Below are 17,569 nucleotides of genomic sequence, written 5' to 3'. Positions count from 1 at the left end.
ATCCCACCCCCTTCCACTAGACCGGGTTGCTCCAAGCCCTGTCCAACCTGGCCTGGGACACTTCCAGGGATGGGGCAGCCACAGCTTCTCTGGGCAACCTGTGCCAGTGGAATGGGGAACTGGGACATCTTGGATAAGGAAAATAACCACATAGGGATGATACAGTGGTGCTAGGAGCACCCCAGATCCTGCCCAGGAGCTGCTGGGGGTCCATAGGCTCAGGAGAGCCCTGTGCATCCCTCTTGGCAAGGACACAGAGGAGGATAAACAGGAGCTGGGTGGTTGCTGGGTATGTTCTGGACCCACTGAATGCTGGCGCTGGGTGGGCCTGGAGCTGTGGGTTCACCTGAACACGTGTGGCCATGGGGGGATGTAAGAGGTTGTGGTTTATGTTGGAAGAGGCTTGGGATTTTATAGTGTGGATCAGCTTTTTGTTCCTCAGCTCCTGGAATTTGGTTTCCCAACAGCAGGAGCCGCAGGTTGCCCAGTCGGGTTTGTGTCCCTGTACCTGTGGTTCTGTCACTCCAGGTGGGCTCAGCCTGACAGAGAGGGATCCCAGCCCCCCACAGCTCTCCTGAAATCCCACAGAGATTCCTGTTTCTCCGTGATTTGGGCAGTGCAGAGCGGAAGGAGGCAGTGGGGTCAGGCCTGTGACCCCAGGGGCTGTGGTTGGGATGAGGAGCTCTTTCCCTCTGGGTGCAGTTGTCCTGCCATGTGCCACGGGATACAGGGGGATCCTCCGACCTGTGGAAAGGCCAGAGGGAGAGGGACTCTTCCAGAGACAGCAGGGCAGCTGCCTCCCTCCTGGGGCACTTCCCACTCTTGCCAGCCTGGGGGTCTTGGGGCAGGAGGCTCTCCATGCTAAGCTCCAGCTCATCACAGAGACTCAGATCCCAGGATATTGGACTAGGAGCAGCAGAACTCTCAGGCTAATAAGGAGACGTCACCTTTTCTTTTAAGTCCAGCATAGGTAGAGCTTGGGAATCTTTTCTTCCTCGCCCAGCCCGATTCCCAGGCAGGTTTGCATTTGATATTTTTCCCCCAAAGAAATCGTTTCCTGTTGTCGTACCGTAAGCAGATGGGGAGGGTTCAGTGGAATTACCTCGGGAGAGGCTGGCAGAGCAGCGGCTCCGGAAAGCAGATCCTCCCCGTAATATTGGCACGGTTTGGTAAGTTCCATCGGAAAAATAAAAAGCTGCTCCCTTTGCTGAGTCACAGCCCCCGGAGCTGGAGCCGTGACAAGCCGGGAGACGCCGCCGCCGGAGTTGAAGCAGAGGTGAGGAAAGGCTGGCCAGGATCCTTCTCGGCGCTTTTCTTGCTTGAAATGGTTTTTTAAATCTCCTTAAAGTGCACTGTAAGTTGAATTCAGCCTGGGGGAGGGTGCAGCTGCATCCCCGGCGTGCGGGGCGGGGGGTGCGTGGCTCTGCTGAGGCAAATCCCGGGCACATCCCGGGAGTAGCCCCGTCCGTCTCCGAGGGCAGGGAGCGGTCCTGCGGCGGGATACGGGCTGTGGGACCTGCTCTGGATGCAGCGCTGCATCTCCCCGTGTCTCTGGCATGGCCAGGAGCCCCACGGGGCAGGGAAGCCGCTGCCACAGGATGGGGAGCGGGGGCAGCACATGGAGTGGGTCTGCTGGGAAAGGGGGCTGGCGTGTCTGCAGAGCTGGTGCCTGGTGGGAAGGGAAGGACAGTTCTGTTCCCGGCTCTGGGTCGCGTTTCCAGGTGTGGTGCTCCCTCCCTGCTTCCAGACCTGCAGTGCCGCGGCCGATGCTCCGTCGGAGCCTTTCTCCCTGTTCCCAGCTTGTTCCGCTGTCCTTGCCCTTGTAAATCCCTCTGCAGCCATGGCCTGGGGCTGTTCCAGGCTCTCCACTGTGGAGTTCAGCAGCTTTCTTTGTACCTTTGCACCGTGTTTCAGTGGTTCAGGTTGTTTGCTTTCCAAAGCCTTTTCATCTCCTCAAGTCCACAGAACCGGGTGTCAAATCCAGAGGAGTTTATAGAGGGAGGAGGGATTTGGGATTGCTGAAGGAAAGCCAGGTGGGTTCCCTTACAGCGGGGAGGCTGCAGGTAGAACAGAGACAGGGGAGCATTTGCTGAGCACCATTAAAATGTAGCATCTGACACTTGAATGTAATTCTGGTTCTGTTGAAATGCTGCCAAGATGTGTATTATCTAGGCAGAAAAATGCTCTTGGGCTGCTATTTCAAATGTATCCGTGGCCGCTTAAATTGCAGATTTGTTTTTTAAAGCAAATCTGAAGTTGCTATGACTGCATAAATGTTTTCCACGTACTTTTTAATAGGTTTTTAAAGTGTTAGAAAAGCCCAGCAGTATCTTTAGGGGCTGTGATGTTGCTGATCTGCGGGTGATCAGCCCAGCTCAGCCTGTCTGACCACTGCACAGGGCGATGTGGCCTGAGTTGCCATCCCTGAAGGATGGAGCAGAATCATGGAATCAAAATAACAGAGTTGTTAACGTTGGAAAAGGCCTTTCAAGGTCGCCAAGGCCCATCATCAACCCACATCACCACCATGTTCATCATAATCATGTCCACAGGTGCCACATCCACATTTTTTGAACACTTCCAGCGATGGAGACTCCAGCCTGTACCAGGGCTGGACAACCCTTTCCATGAAGAAGTTTCCCCTAATGTCCAACCTGAACCTCCCCTGATGCAACTTTGGGCTGTCTCCTCTCATCCTGAGGAATTCAGCTGGCACTTCTCCTCCTGACCCCTTGCCCTCATCCCAGGCTGTCTCACTGGGATGTCCCATTCCACTGGCTTTGCACAAAGCAAGGTGAGAGAAGAAACTGTGATTTCAATATAGAAATAAAAGAAGTAAACAAGAAGGGCAAATATTCTCCAGAAATGGAAGGGCCAAGATGCCTCAGTGTTTCAGTCCTAACACCTGCCCTCACCCTACCCATTCATGAAACCATGGAATGGTTTGGGTTGGGAGGGAAGTGCTGTGATGGTGGTATTGGGGCTGGATTGGCCCTGCCTCTGTCACCAGTACCTGGGGACTCACAGCACCAGCCTTTTCCCACCCTCTGTGGTGATTTGACCCTCGGAGCAGCAGAAAAATGGGGAAGTGCCCCCAGGGTTTGTCGTGTGTGATCCAAATGGAAGATTCATCTTTCCACTGAAAAATTCATTTCCTGCCAGTGCCCGCAGGGTGGTTTCTTGTTCTTGCATTAGTGTGAAAAGTAACTGAAACATCCTTTTTGCCTACACAATATCAATCATTTTACAACTGCCTGTGCAGTGTCTCTTCCAAAAAAATCACAGATCCTGAATCTTTTATTACCTGGTCACACCTATTATGTTTCTTTTAGATGAATTTGAGTGGATTAATGAGTACCTACCACTTATCTTTCTGCAGCATCATAATGCTTTTCACCCTGTTTCCAGTCTCGTGCCATTATAATACCTTATTTATCTCACTGTGGGCACAACAGATGTCCTCAGTGATGACTTGATCTTTCCTCCTAAATCTCTAAGTGCAGGATATGTCAAATTGTATTTTTAAATATAGATTATCTTGTACTTTCCTGGATTGAATTTCGTGTTGCTTAGTTACGTGTTTTTTCTAGTTTGAGGTTATTGGGTTTTTTTCTTCCTTTTGCTTGCTTTGTAGTCCTCTCTCCTCTTGATTGACCTACATAATCCTCTACTATCAGCAGGTTTTTGTGTCCTGCCCTTTAGTCTTTACCAGGTTACCAGAATATCAAACTGTGCCAACCCTGGGCCTTGGAGCTCACAGCTGGGAATATCCTCCCTGCAGTAGTATCTCCTCCCTGTAGTAGTAACTCCTCCTTTGTTTTGATTTCCCATCTGTGACTAGTGTTTTTACACATCATATTACTCAATCTTCACGCAGGCACAAGGTGGGATTGTTGGGATGTCCTGAGCAGGGCCAGGGGTTGGACTCGGTGGTCCCTGTGGGTCCCTTCCAGCTCAGGATATTCTGTGATTCCATGATTCTTGAGCAGTTCACTGTGGACGTGTCCAACTCTAACTGTACCTGTGAAGCTGAGATCCCAGTTTCTGGTCTCACGTCCTTCACACATTTAAGTGCCAGGATACATCGAGGTCATTCTGCTGCCCCATACACAGCTCACATTTCCAAGCCTCTCTGCCTGGTGGGTCACTGTCTGGGCAGGGGGGCACAGGATCACCAGCAGGGTTTCCTGGGCATGGGCTTCTCTGGTGGCTTTAATGAGCTGTGTGAATTTGCATATTTTTATTGTTAAAACTCACAAACTCTGGTTGCTCCAGAGCAGAGCAACCACAGCTATTGCTGTTTCTCACCCTGCCCCTCTCCAGACTCCCAGAGCTTTGCAGTCTCACAGTTCCCCCCTTGCTGCCCTGGAGAACATGCCTGGCTGTGATGGCAGTAGCTGGTGGGACGCAGATCCCAGCAGGAAGCATTTCTAGTGCCCTCGGGCATCCTGACTGCAGGCAGAGCCCAGTGTTCCTGCTCCAAGAGCAATGATCAGCCAGAAAGTCAGGAACCAGATGGACACATCCTCTTAGCTGAGGATCAGCGTCCTGCGACCCGTGTGAGAAGCTACTTTCCCTGAAGGAGTGAGTGCAGAAGGCTAAAAGATTGGAAAGTCTGGAACTCAAATCCCAGATTACCCAGCTGCCACACTAACCCAGTAGCTAGGAAAGAGCTCCTCTGGAGCTTTTCCTGCCTGTAAATGGGGATGTTGGAGGGAATGTTTCCCCAGTTACTTTATACAGCATATTTCATGACAAAAACAAGGCCAGCACTTTTCCTGATCATCTGCACAGGTCCTTGAGAGGGGGATACCTGCATAGGACGGGTTCTCCAGAGAGGAGACATCAGCCAGGACATGTCATTCAGGAATGAGGGACTTGGCCTCAGAGGTGAACTCCAGCAAGCCAGTTTTGTTGACCCAATAGAGAGCACAAGCAGAGGCAGCTGCTGAGGTTCCCCTTTCCCCCTTTCTTTTTATGTTTTTCCCTTTTTTTCCCCTTCAATAGATAAATGAGAGACTTTTCCGTACACTTACATATCCTGAGATTGCCCCAGTTTTGTCCCTTAGCAGAACCAGCAAACTGACCCAAAATTCAGCTCTGTGAGCACCAGCTGACCCTGGTATTGTCATTCTTGGCCCTGGTAGCAGGTGGCTCTAGAACGTGGTGTAGCTTCTCTTAATTTACTCCTCACATACACACACAGTTTGCATGGTCCATCTTTGGGTTGCTCATTGCAATTATTTGTATAGTTAAAAAAATTATTTCCATTATGTTCGTGTTCAAATATGGTGCTTATTGCATTTAGTGTAGCATTGGGAGGGTCAGTTCATGTAAGGTTTGTAAGTGACTGGAATATTCAAGGTATATCTTGAATGTGATGATGTGCACAAACTGAATGTAGTGCTCCATGGAAATCTTCTGGTTATTAGTCTTGCTTAGAAAAAAGTTATGGAACTCTTGTGTTGAAAAATAAAATTTTCCCAGAGGAATGGATCATGGAATCATAGAATCATGAAATGGTTTGGGTTGGAAGGGACCTTAAAGCTCATCCAGTCCCATCCCCTGCCATGGGCAGGGACACCTTCCACTAGACCAGGTTGCTCCACGCCCTGTCCAGCCTGGCCTTGAAGACTTCCAGGGATGGAGCAGCCACAGCTTCTCTGGGCAACCTGTTGAACCTGGGATTGTTTGATTTCAAATGTTAAAGTGAGGTTGAAACAGCCCTTTCTCTTTTATTTCCCCTAAAGGCCTAAAATGTTCCCCTTAGCTGTGGGTTTGCCTTAAATCCTCTTACTGATCCATTCTGTGAAAGTGCAGGGAAATGGTATCCACATGCCAGGCAGATTGACTCTAAAGGTTGATGCAGCATCTCAAATGAAATCAGCTTATAAAATCAGATTATAGCTCTGAACTCCTGGTCTGTGCACATCTGGTCAGTGCTCACCTCGCCAAGGGCAGCAGCTCTGAGCCACCTTCGTGTGTCCCTGGCACAGCCCTGCCTCAGTCACCCCCTGGACACAGGGCCTGGCTCGTGTCACACCACTCTTTCTTGCTCCTCAGGGACAGCTTTCCCATGTGCCTTCAGCCTTTTCTTTCCCACCTGTTGCTCTGCCTCTCCTTTGGGAAACACAAGCTTTGGTCAGGGCTTCTGGTTCATCGTCTGGGAAGGCAGTTTGCTTTGGGATTTTATTCAGTCATCTTCCAGGGACTGGTTATTTTTTAAAAGGATTTTTATAATGGATCTTTTCCTTGTAGTTGGAAATATGTACTTAACCAGTACCTGAAGGGGGCTTGCAAGAAGGCAGGGGAGGGACTTTCCACAAAGGCACAAAAATGAGACAAGGGGGAATGGCTTCCCACTGCCAGAGGGCAGGGTTAGGTGGGATATTGAAGGAAATCTTCTCTGTAAGGGTGAGGAGGCCCTGGCCCAGGTTGCCCAGAGAAACTGTGGCTGCCCCATCCCATTTTAACAGCCTTTCTGTTCTGAACTCCTTTGCCATCTCTACTTTGGATCTGTCCCTTTACTTTCTCTAACAATGTTCCTGCCAGAAGCTGGACCAGGTGAAAGCAGCACATTGTGTCTCAGTTGTTCTAATGCAAAAGATCTCCCTGTCACCAGGATGTAACTAAAGCTCTCTTGGTCTTCCCCAGGGACCATTTTCCCAGCTGAGACCATGCTGTAGGGCTTAAGCCTGATTCCGTGAGATTTTGGCCCTCCAGCCCCCCCTCCCCCCGGGCTGCCCTGGTCCAGCAGATGTTGGAGGGAGAGGAATGGTGTTAATCCCTGGTGCTGCCACCTCCGGTGGGTACCGAGCTCACCCCCCTCACAACTGACCTCCAGCCAGTCTGGTACTCTGAGCACACTCTTGCTTTCTTTCTAAATCAGTATTTATGTTTATTTATGTTCATTATTATGCTTATTTACATTTATGAGACAAGGGGCATGTTTGCTATTCAATAACTGGGCAGAGACCGGCTGACATTAGGGAGGGGAGTCACAGCAACTGTCAAGAAAAGGTTATTTCAATTAGGATATTTCCTAATGAAAAATCAGGTTTGAAATAATATGATCCTCAGTTTTGGGGGCCAAAGGAGCGGCTTTCCACCGGAGCTTGATGGGCATCTGACCATTAGCAGCTGTTTGCATTTGGGAGATTAATTGACTTTCCATTCAAAATCTTGTCTGTTGCTGTGAACTGTAAGTTTTTATCTTGGTTTAGAGCTGGTCACACACCTCCTGAGACATAAAACACATTGTCAAATAGACAATTTTTGTATAACCGTGGCCAGCCTAAAGAAAGGTTCCTCCTCCCAACAGAGTCCTTCCCTTCTGCCCAGTTCCTCACAGCTGAATCTGATGATGATGAGTCAGTCTGGAAATTAATCTTAATTCTCAAATCTAAACCACAATGTTTTTGTTTCCACTGTCGAGTCTGTTATTTTCAAGCTCATTTATAAATTGAATAAATCTGAGAACTGAAAATCTTTTATAAGAGTGTAGCAGTTAAATACTGCCTTTTCCACCCTCAAATCCAGCTGTGTTGCGTGTTGGTGCCGAAGAGGGTTGGAGAGGTAGCATTAAATAGTTATTTAGGGATGTTAATAACATGCTTAAAATGTTTCCATCAAGTGCTTTTGGATGGTGCGATGCCATCTGTGTTACAGTTGATTTAGTTAATTATACAGGCATGAATTCCTTGGGAAAAGAGATGGCATTGCTCTAACAGTTTGTTTGAGAGCAAGATAACAGAGTGACACAATATTAAACTGATGGAATTAGTCTGAAATATATTCCTCGCTAATAATCCTCCCCAAAGCACTGGAATTATGCTGAGCTGCTCCATTTTAACAGAGAATTTGGATAGGTGTGCTATTGCAGTGTTATTGCAATAACTCCAGTGGATTTTTGTACCTTAAATATTGGGGATTATCTGAGAAAAAAGAAAAATAAGCTTCCTACATACTCGACTCTGTTTTTAATTAATTATAGCTCTTTCTGGAAATTAGCCATAGGAGATGTAAAATTAAACAGGTGTCGTGCTTTAAAATGTACCTGCTGGGATTTAGCAGCAATTGTGTCTGACAGTACTGGAATTCACAGAATCTCCTGAGTTGAAAGGGACCCACAAGGACCATCCAGTCCAACTCCTTGCCCTGCCCAGAACACCCCAACAATCCCACCCTGTCCCTGAGAGCATTGTCCAAACATTCCTTGAGCTCTGGCAGCCTTGGGGCTGTGACCACTGCCCTGGGGAGCCTGTTCAGTGCCCAACCACCCTCTGGGGAAAGAACCTTTTCCTGAAATCCAGTGTAACCCTCCCCTAGCACAGCTCCAGCTCTTCCCTATAAACTTAACTAGTCACATGATTGACACTCAATTGTTATTTGCATAAAAACAAAACCCCCCAAACCAAACCAAACAAACAAACCCCACCAAACAAACAAACAAACTCCAAAAAAACCCAGAGGATGGGATTTAGACCCATGTGTGTGACCAAACAGGAAACTACAGACACAAGGTGTCTGCAGAGAGGAGTCTGCGTGAACTACAAATGTAGAGGTTACAAAGGTCAGGGTTTTGCTAAGGGTTTGTAAACATGATCCACCCATCAATGAGTTAAAGCCAACAACGGTTGAAGGATTAATCTTTGAGGAAAAATTCAGGTCAGTCAGGATTTGACATGTGTCTGTTACAGCTGCTGCTGGAATTGATCTAATCCTCGGCAGAACTTTGGCTAGACTTCCATTTGCAGGGACTCAGTACTAGATATCGGGGTTTGGGGGGGAGAGGGGCATTGTTTTTGATTTAAAGCAGATATTATTTCATCAAGGATAGGTTTCAGAGCTTATTTCACACTGGGAAATGTTGGTTGGTTGTTTTTTTTCCTTACGGAAATGGAGATTTGCTTTAAAGCAGCTGACTGATGGTAATGGATTACATTAACTTTGCAGTGTGGGGAGCCTAAACCTTTCTCAGCAAAAGCATGGACAAGTCAGATATGGCTCTTTGGAATCTGGGTTGAGTTACCAACATTGATTGTATTTTTAAAAATAACCAGGATTTTATCAAACTAGTCTCAATTCAATCATTAAACAGCAGAAGCAAAAAATCCTCCTGGGATGTCCAGGGAAGGGAATGGATCTGGGGAAGGGTCTGGAGCACCAGGAGCAGCTGAAAGAGCTGGAGGGGCTCAGCCTGGAGAAAAGGAGGCTCAGGGGAGACCTTCTCACTCTCTGCAACTCCCTGACAGGAGGGGGGAGCCAGGGGGGGTCAGACTCTGCTCCCAGGGAACAAGGGACAGGACAAGGGGAAATGGCCTCAAGCTGTGCCAGGGAAGGTTCAGGTTGGACTTCAGGAGGAATTTCTTCCTGGAAAGAGTGGTCAGGCATTGGAAGGGGCTGCCCAGGGAGCTGCTGGAGTCCCCATCCCTGGAGGTGTCCCAGGAAGGACTGGAGGTGGCACTCAGTGCTCTGGGCTGGGTGACAAGGTGGGGATCGGGCACAGGTTGGACTGATGGGCTGGGAGTCCTTTTCCATCCTCGGTGATTCTGGGATTCTGTGATTCTGGAATGCAGAATATGCAGGAAATACACAGCATAACCCTGGGTAAAGGACAATACAGGCCTTGGCAGTTGCTTCTTGATCTCAGCTACCAGTTTACTCTGTTTTCCATGTAATTTCCAACAGGTTTTCTTCTCGTGTTGCAGCTGAGCGAATGATACACTATTTGTGACAAATGTTTGTACAAAAAAACCCCAAGGTACAAATCCAGCACTGAATGTGATTGCATTGGCTTAGCATGAAATTCCGTTTCAGAGGAAAACTCATTTTCTTGCATTCGGATCTATAGGCTGCTGCAATCCTAAATGGAACATGGAGATTACTCATAGGAGGAAGCGGGAACTCGCCCATAGACAATATTACATTTTTTTTCTATTATAATATTTTGAGGTTCACCAGAGGCTCAACAAGGTTTGTCTAAACTAATTAATTAGAACAATTTGTCAGAAATAGAAAACATCAGTGCTCAGGGGCTGTGGCAGACCTTGGAAATGTGCAGTATTTGTAAGAACAGCATGTTGCTTAAGCTATGTTTTGTTTAAAATATTAGTACCCTGGGTAGGGATTTATTCATTTATTGTTAAGTGCAGTGAAACATTGATTTCAGAAACTACTACCTAGAAAACACATTTTCCAATTAGCCTTGATGTTTGAATTACAAGTCAGGAGGCAAAGGGAACTCTGAGCCCAGCTCAAGGCAGCTCTGATGCATTATTGATGCTGTTTTCAATATCAAACACACCAGGAAGAAGATGCATAATCTATTCCACCAGAATCAAAAATATGAGGACCTTTCTGTTTTATTAAGGTGATAGATGCCCCTTCTATGTAACTCATTGGAAAAATTGGGGAAAAATCCAAAGGCAGGTGACTTTTTCTAGGGAATGACTCCTCTACCCAGTGCTGTGGTGAGGAGTCCCAGCCAGCTGCTCTGTTCCCTGTAGGGACTGGGCTTGTTGAGTGTCTGGGCTCAGTTTTGGCCCCTTGGCCTCCTGGGCTCCCTGTGTGTCACCTGGAGCCAGCACAGAGCCTGAGCAACCAGGTTTGTGTTCCCTGATAAACCGCCTCCTTGCTGCACACACGTATCAGCACAGCCATGGTGGCCCAGAAATGTTTTTGTGGCATGTTTTTCTCCCAGCATTTGGCAGAAATGTTGTTTCAAGCCCGGCATTTGTGCAGCAGTCTCAGATGGCTCTTCCACCCGGGGCCTCCCCAGCAGACACGGCTGCTCTGGGCCACAGGACCAGCAGTGCTGGAGTACAAACAGTGACTGTCGTGGTGCCCAACAATGACACTTGTCCCACTGCACACACAGAAGGTCCTGGGTGTCACTAGAAGCTCTCTGATTCTGTCCAGTCCAATTTTGCATTATTATCCCTGGCAGTAACAACCCTGTGTGCATTAAATGGACCAATGACTCCAGACCATGTAAACTACAGAATCAGAGAATGTCCTGAGTTCTCTGGGGAAATCTCATTAAGGCTTCAGCATTCCAGTCTGGAAGATGTTTCCAGTGTTGGTTCCCGGGAGAAGCTGTGGCTGCCCCATCCCTGGAAGTATCCAAGGCCAGGTTGGATGGGGCTTGGAGCAGCCTGGGATAGTGGAAAGTGTCCCTGCCCATGGCAGGGGGTGGGACTGGATGAGCTTTATGGTCCCTTCCCACCCAAACCAGTCTGGGATCCTCTGAACTTCTTGATAATATTTCAGTTCTTCTTTAAAGGTTTTGGGACCTGCTTGGAGCAAATGGGGCTGTACAAACCTTTCTTCTTTGAAATAAACCAACCCTTCTACATTTTGTCTTTCAGTAGAGGAGAATCAGGTTTAGGCAGCTGCTTGACATGAACTATACCAACTCATACAATTAGGCCTTGGTAACATTTAAACAAAATTAAAAAGCTTAAAAACTGGAAGCATGAGGACATGTGGTTCTACAAATCAACCTCAGACAGCATTCTCACCAAGTGAACTGTGCTCCACAGTATCAGTTCCTCAGTTTTATTCTGTGTAAGCAAGCAAGCAAAAATTCTCATAGCCCTTGTCTGTCAAAAGGAATCCTGATTGCAATTACTCTCACAAATCCCTGTACCATTCAAATTGTGATTTGTCTGCCATTCAAGTGGAAGCAGTTAAAGCTCGTAGTGCACTGCTCGTTTCCTCAGGTTGTGAGATAACCTGGCTCACCACTGCTTCTGCCATTACAGGAGATCACTGAAGAAAAGAATTGTAAAGTGCACAAAGGCCTCACTCATCGCAGCAGGTAGAGCCCTGTGCCTGTGGCTATAGGCTGCCCCATTTTTATATCAATAAAGAAAGAGGGTTTAAAGCTCCATTGTAGATCACTGGTGCGTTGTGTCTGCTTGCACAAAGCAGTAAGAATATTAAATGCAAAGAACGTCTGCTCCTGTTACAGGTTTTTCAGGCAACATCTTTAAAATTTAATTTATTTCTATTTCTTTGCCCAACCAAACATGTTTCTTTTTATAGACACTTCTAGGCTACGAAGTCAACTATCAGCCTGAGAAGCAGCAGAACTGAGACTGTACCACTTTGATTTGGACAATTAGTACCAGAAATGTTATTTTATTCCTTTACTTGTTTCTCTTAAGTCTCAGCCTTCCCACTGTCCCTCTGACCCAGTACAGATATGTAGTAACTGCCTGTCCTACGTGATTTTTCCAGTTCTCAGCAGCTTTGCCCTGTGCCTCCCAAACTCCACCCCCTCTCCCAGATGCTCTCAGGCTTCTCCCAGCTCTGTATCCCATTTATATATCCCTAGAGCAGCTGCCTTCCTTGGCTCTTTTCTCCTTAATAGATTCAGGATTTTGCTCTTAGAATTCAAATCAGAGTAGCGTTGTTGTTATTGTTGTTATTATTCTATTATTCCGTAGTTGCTATTTTACTATTATCATTGATTGTTATTTTCTCATTACAGCTGCCCTGACCTGTGAAGCCCCTTCACTCGTGCTCCGACAAGGAACGGTGCTGCTCCATTGTGGTTTTGACCATGAGTCATGAGGAATAAACAAAAGCACTGAAGGTCATCGTCCAAGGAAATTGTTATCCACATTAACAAGATTAGAATAAAAAAGGTTGGAAACATTCTCCCAAATTTGAGCTGCTTTTTCTATGGAATTTTGTAACATAACAATCCTGTGATTCCATGATTTTATGATTCTATGAAAATAGTTTTCCCGGGGGTTACTGTCTCCAGGCCTTGACGGTGCCAGGGGATGGTGTGTGGACATCCCTCATGAACATTCCATATCCTTTGCACTGTGTGACTTCCAGTGCAGATGAAGGGATGAAACACACCCTGACAAGAGGATGTAGGGGTTGGGCTCTTCTCTCACGTAACAAGTGACAGGACAAGAGGAAATGGCATCAAGTTGCACCAGGGCAGGTTTAGGTTGGATATTAGGGAAAATTCCATCACCAGAAGGTTTGTCCAGCCCTTGCACAGCTGCCCAGGGCTGTGGTGGAGTCCCCATCCCTGAAGGGATTTAAAAGCTGTGTGGATGTGGCACTTGGGGACATGGGTTAGGGTTAGGGTTATTATCCATGTTTAACCATAGGGTTATTATCCAAGGCTATTATCCATGGCCTTGGCAGAGCTGGGGCAGTGGTTGGACTCTAAGGGCTCAGAAGGCTTTTCCAGCCTGAACAAATCTGTGATTCCATACTGAATGCAGGGAGGAGCCCCTTCAGCTGGCTGCCCTGTCCCTCATGCGTGTGGAAGTGCCTCGTGTATGTGGTGGTGTCCCATCCCCGCCCACCCCTCTCTCTGGCGGTGCTGTGTGACTGTGCTCTCCCTTTTCCAGGCACAGGAAGATGTAGTGTTCCGGTGGGAGGTGCAGGAGCCGGAGCGAGTGCTGGGCCAGGGGCTCCAGGCAGGATTGCCCTCCCTGCCACGGCCTCACCATGTCCAAGAAGGGCTCCAGCAGCCGGGCCAGAGGGGACAAGCCGGACGCCTTGGCCGCCCTGCAGGCTGCCAATGAGGAGCTCAGGGCCAAGCTCACTGACATCCAGATAGAGCTCCAGCAGGAAAAGAGTAAGGTGTGCAGCTTCCCTTTCCTTCCCCCAGCAATCTCAGTGTAGTCTGTTATTTCTGACCACTCTCTGCCCCACTCATGGCTGCCTTATACATTTGCATCATTATGAGGCATCGTAGATTATGAATCCAACATATATATATATATATATATGATACAAAAATAGAAGATCTGTTAATCCTTTTGATGCAAAGCAGCATTTGCAGTTTTAAGGCTGAGGACTCTCTTTTCCTTCTCTCTGTTCTCCCCCACCACTTCTGGTCATGGCTGCTTTAGAATTTATGTCATGGTTTTAAACTGAAACATCATCCGAGCCCTGTGTGCTCAGGTACAGTCAGTTATTTGCACTGAATAACTCATTGCTTAGAAAGCATCTGGTAAAATGCAGCTGCTTGGGGTTTCAGAGGAGCTTTGTGTGTCTCCCCTGTGCACATGTGCTCTGTGCAGGTTGGGTCTCTGTGCCTGACAAGCCAAAATGGTGACTTGGCATCTGATTTCTCATGTATTCCATTGGTGATGTGGTGTGAGAGCTTCTGCAGACTAAAGTAAGGACTCAGCCTTACTCACAAGATACTGCCTGGTTCCTAGATGTGTATTATTTCACACATTAATCTGTTTGTAGCACCTGGTATACCCATGTCAGCCCAGTTTCTGAGCATACACTTCCTCCAGTGTTTGGATGTGGGTGGTTTGGTCACGTGGGTTCTCTCCTTCTTGCATAAATTTGTGCTAATTATTTATATTGTGTACCACATGCTTTCTAGAGCACTAAATTGGGTGAATTAAAGAGTTCATAAGATTGCAAGGGATAATTTTTTAATTCTGAAGATAGAATAAGATGCTAAAATCAGCATTGATACCTGGGGTCTCAGCCTCAGTATCAATAATTTGCAAAATTATAATTATATATTTTTGTTTCTTTTTCTAAATATGCAGATATTTCTGTTTATGGTGGTATCCAGTGAAAGGGCTTTGCTATGAATCTGTAGACACAGACATACAGCATTGAACTCTGACATTGTAAAGTGACCTGTATAATTTTTAAATAATATAATGGTTTGTACTAATCATTTTTTTGATTGACAGTAGAGTACTTTCTGCTTTTCCTTGTAGGTCAGCAAGTTGGAAAGAGAGAAAAACCAGGAAGTGAAGCAGATCAAGGAGCACGAACAGCATAAAAGCACCGTGGTGGTCACAGAGCTCAAAGTCAAACTGCATGAGGACAAAATGAAGGAGCTCCAAGCTGTTCGAGAAGCACTTCTGAGACAGCACGAAGCTGAACTGCTCAGAGTAATAAAAATTAAGGACAATGAAATCCAGAGACTGCAGACCCTGCTCAACGCCGTGCGCGATGGGGGTCCCGACAAGGTGAAAACGGTGCTGCTCTCGGAGGCCAAGGAGGAGGCCAAGAGGGGCTTTGAGGTGGAGAAAATCAAAATGCAGCAGGAGATTTCTGAGCTGAAGGGGGCTAAGAAACAAGTGGAGGAGGCTCTAACCATGGTCATCCAAGCTGACAAAATCAAAGCAGCAGAGATCAGGAGTGTGTATCACCTGCACCAGGAGGAAATCACCAGGATCAAGAGGGAGTGCGAGAGAGAGATTCGTAGACTGGTACGTGTTGCTCTTTTCATCTGTGGTTCAACTTATGTTATTGATAGTCAGGAAATGATCAGTGCTGGACTCAGCTGAGGGGATAAGGATGGGTGTTGAAAATTTGGAACTTGCTTCAAACCTGTTTTACATTTACTAGTAGAAATGTTGAACTGTTTTTTAAAACTATCAGGATGTTTTGTAAGGAACCTCTCTATCTGTGTCAGTGCCTGTTAATGTTGTTCACATTTCAGACATCAGGAAGAGCTCTCAGATTCCTGACTGCTTAGGGGAATGCTACAGAAGAGTTATGTTTCTGGGTCTAGGCCTTTATTTCCTAACCAAGTGTTGCTTGGTCCCTCCCTTTCCCTGCCTTTGCTAGTTCCCGTGAACATCCCATAATGAGCCCTACAGAAACCCAAAATGCTCTTCTTCTGCGTCACCGAGTCCTACATACCCAGCAAGGCATTCAGGGGGAATTCCTCTCCATACCCACCTTGGTGGCTTTCCCCTGGACAGGGGCTGGTTCTCCTGCCTGACTCCACAGGCTCCTGATCCCAGCAGGTCCCTGGGATCCCCATCTTCCCTGCTCCCCTGATCCTCACAGGTCCTTTGTGTGGGGCTGCTCAGCCTGCACTCACCTAATCCAGCTTCGGAGCCTCAGGTGCAACAGCTCCTGTCTCAAAGGCAAGAGCTTCACTCTTGTGTTTTGGAGTGCTCCTCCAACATGTTTGGAAACTGGCTGGGGAGATTGAAATGGATCATGGTCCTTGGAAAAGGGAGGAACTTCCTGCAGGAGGGAGCTCCCTCACAGGGAGCCTGTGCATGAGAGCCAGGCAGGCCACCAGCACCTCCTCGGGTTCAGGGTGGTTTATTCTCCACTGCTGTCTCAGACTCTTGCCTTGGGATTCCCATCTTGTGAGTGCACAGGGAGTGTATCCCTGAACTGCCTCCGCCTTTCCCAAGGGCCTGGGAAGACAGCCATGCTCCCATTGTGTGTATTTTGGGTCTTGTCTCAGTATTTCTGTGATGTCACCATCGTTCTGTGTTTGCCACACAGTGTCCTGGTGCAAAGTCATCCATGTTTCTCCTAAGCCATTGATCCTAGGCTATTATCCAAATCCTAAAAAACAATTAATAATGCTCAAATTGCTTGCAGCCTGGCCCCAAATCAAAGCCTGGCAGTGTGGCCTTGCTGCAGGGACCACCTGGAAGAACCTCCTACCCATCCTAGGGCTGGAACAGCGTCACCCGTGTCCTGATGACCCAAAGAGCCTGGCAGGGACTGACACACCACTAGTAGAGTGTTTCCTACCTTTATTTAGCCACCACGTCTCTCAGACTTTAGGTTGTTAAGTTTTTTTCATAGATTATTTTATTTTTATGAAGAGAGGATGTTAAAATAATTTGTAACCAACTGATCTGTTGATGCTGTTCAAATATCCTGCAGAGTAAGTCCCTTCCTCTAACCATTCATCGCTGGTGCATTGATTTCATACATCCCAGTGAAAGGGTGGCTAATGGACATCCTAAATAAACTTGCTGCATCACATGGAAAGTCCCCACTAATGGCCCTTAATGGAGAAGCTGTTAAATAAATATGGTCTTAGTTATAAGGAATAGAGTGGTTTGGTGGTATGTTTTCTAAATTGCCTTTGAAAATCAAACTTTTTTTTTTTTAATTCCTGCTAGAAAGAATGAGATTAGTTAAACTGCACTAATGAAATTACCTGATGCCATGGTTTCACCAAGCCCTGAGTGCTTCCTGGATGGCTTCAAGTACTCTCAGCTCCATTGACTCAACCAGAAATAATTTCAGTGTGGACTGGTGGCTCCTGGCACCTTGCAGGGAGGGACCTGATGTTTGGGGGAAAGGCTGGTGCTGCCTCATGCGATAAAAGCTCTCTATGAAAATGAGGCAATTCCCAAAACACTTCAACTATCACTGGAAACCAGTGTTTCCTTTCTTTTCAGAGAGGACACAGCCATAAAGTGCAGTCCTTGAGCCTTAGTGGGATTGCAGTGAGGCAGAGACACACAGGGGAGCTGGAGCTGAGCAGGTCCATCCATCCCACAGAGCTCTGGAATCACACCTGCATCCCATGGCACTGTCAGCTGAGGGGCCAGCCCTGAGCTGCCCAAGGATTCAGCTCAGGGTTTAAAAGCATCATGGTTTGTGTACAATGCATTATTTGGTTGTTTTAATCAAGGAGGGAGTAGCCTTTGGGCGAATTTTAATTTCATGCCTAGGAAAAGAGTTATTTTTTAGTTTAGTCAGAGTAGAGAAAAACGAGTTGTGCTCGTCTGGGTTTGGCTTTGCAATGGTATGAAGCCCTTTAGCACAAGGTTGTTTTTGAAGTGATTGA

At 47.1% G+C, this 17,569-nt stretch overlaps 1 protein-coding gene across 32 annotated transcripts in view; it reads left to right on the top strand.

Annotated features, from left to right (window-relative positions):
• Window positions 1-17,569, top strand: part of JAKMIP3 (Janus kinase and microtubule interacting protein 3) — a 69,775-nt gene that overhangs the window by 13,070 nt on the left and 39,136 nt on the right. For 29 of the 32 annotated variants that reach the window (XM_064663468.1, XM_064663465.1, XM_064663472.1 and 26 more), the window contains exons 2-4: window positions 12,497-12,653; window positions 13,383-13,617; window positions 14,727-15,224. In XM_064663468.1, the coding sequence (XP_064519538.1) occupies window positions 13,483-13,617; window positions 14,727-15,224 (633 nt within the window). In that variant the 5' untranslated portion in view covers window positions 12,497-12,653; window positions 13,383-13,482. Of the gene's footprint in view, window positions 1-1,177; window positions 1,355-12,496; window positions 12,654-13,382; window positions 13,618-14,726; window positions 15,225-17,569 lie in introns of those variants that run through there. The other 3 variants (XM_064663460.1, XM_064663461.1, XM_064663484.1) reach the window with 3 other exon arrangements.

Source organism: Pseudopipra pipra, chromosome 8, assembly GCF_036250125.1.
Source record: "Pseudopipra pipra isolate bDixPip1 chromosome 8, bDixPip1.hap1, whole genome shotgun sequence".
NCBI classification, from domain to species: domain Eukaryota; kingdom Metazoa; phylum Chordata; class Aves; order Passeriformes; family Pipridae; genus Pseudopipra; species Pseudopipra pipra.
This window is presented reverse-complemented; position numbering and strand designations above follow the sequence as displayed.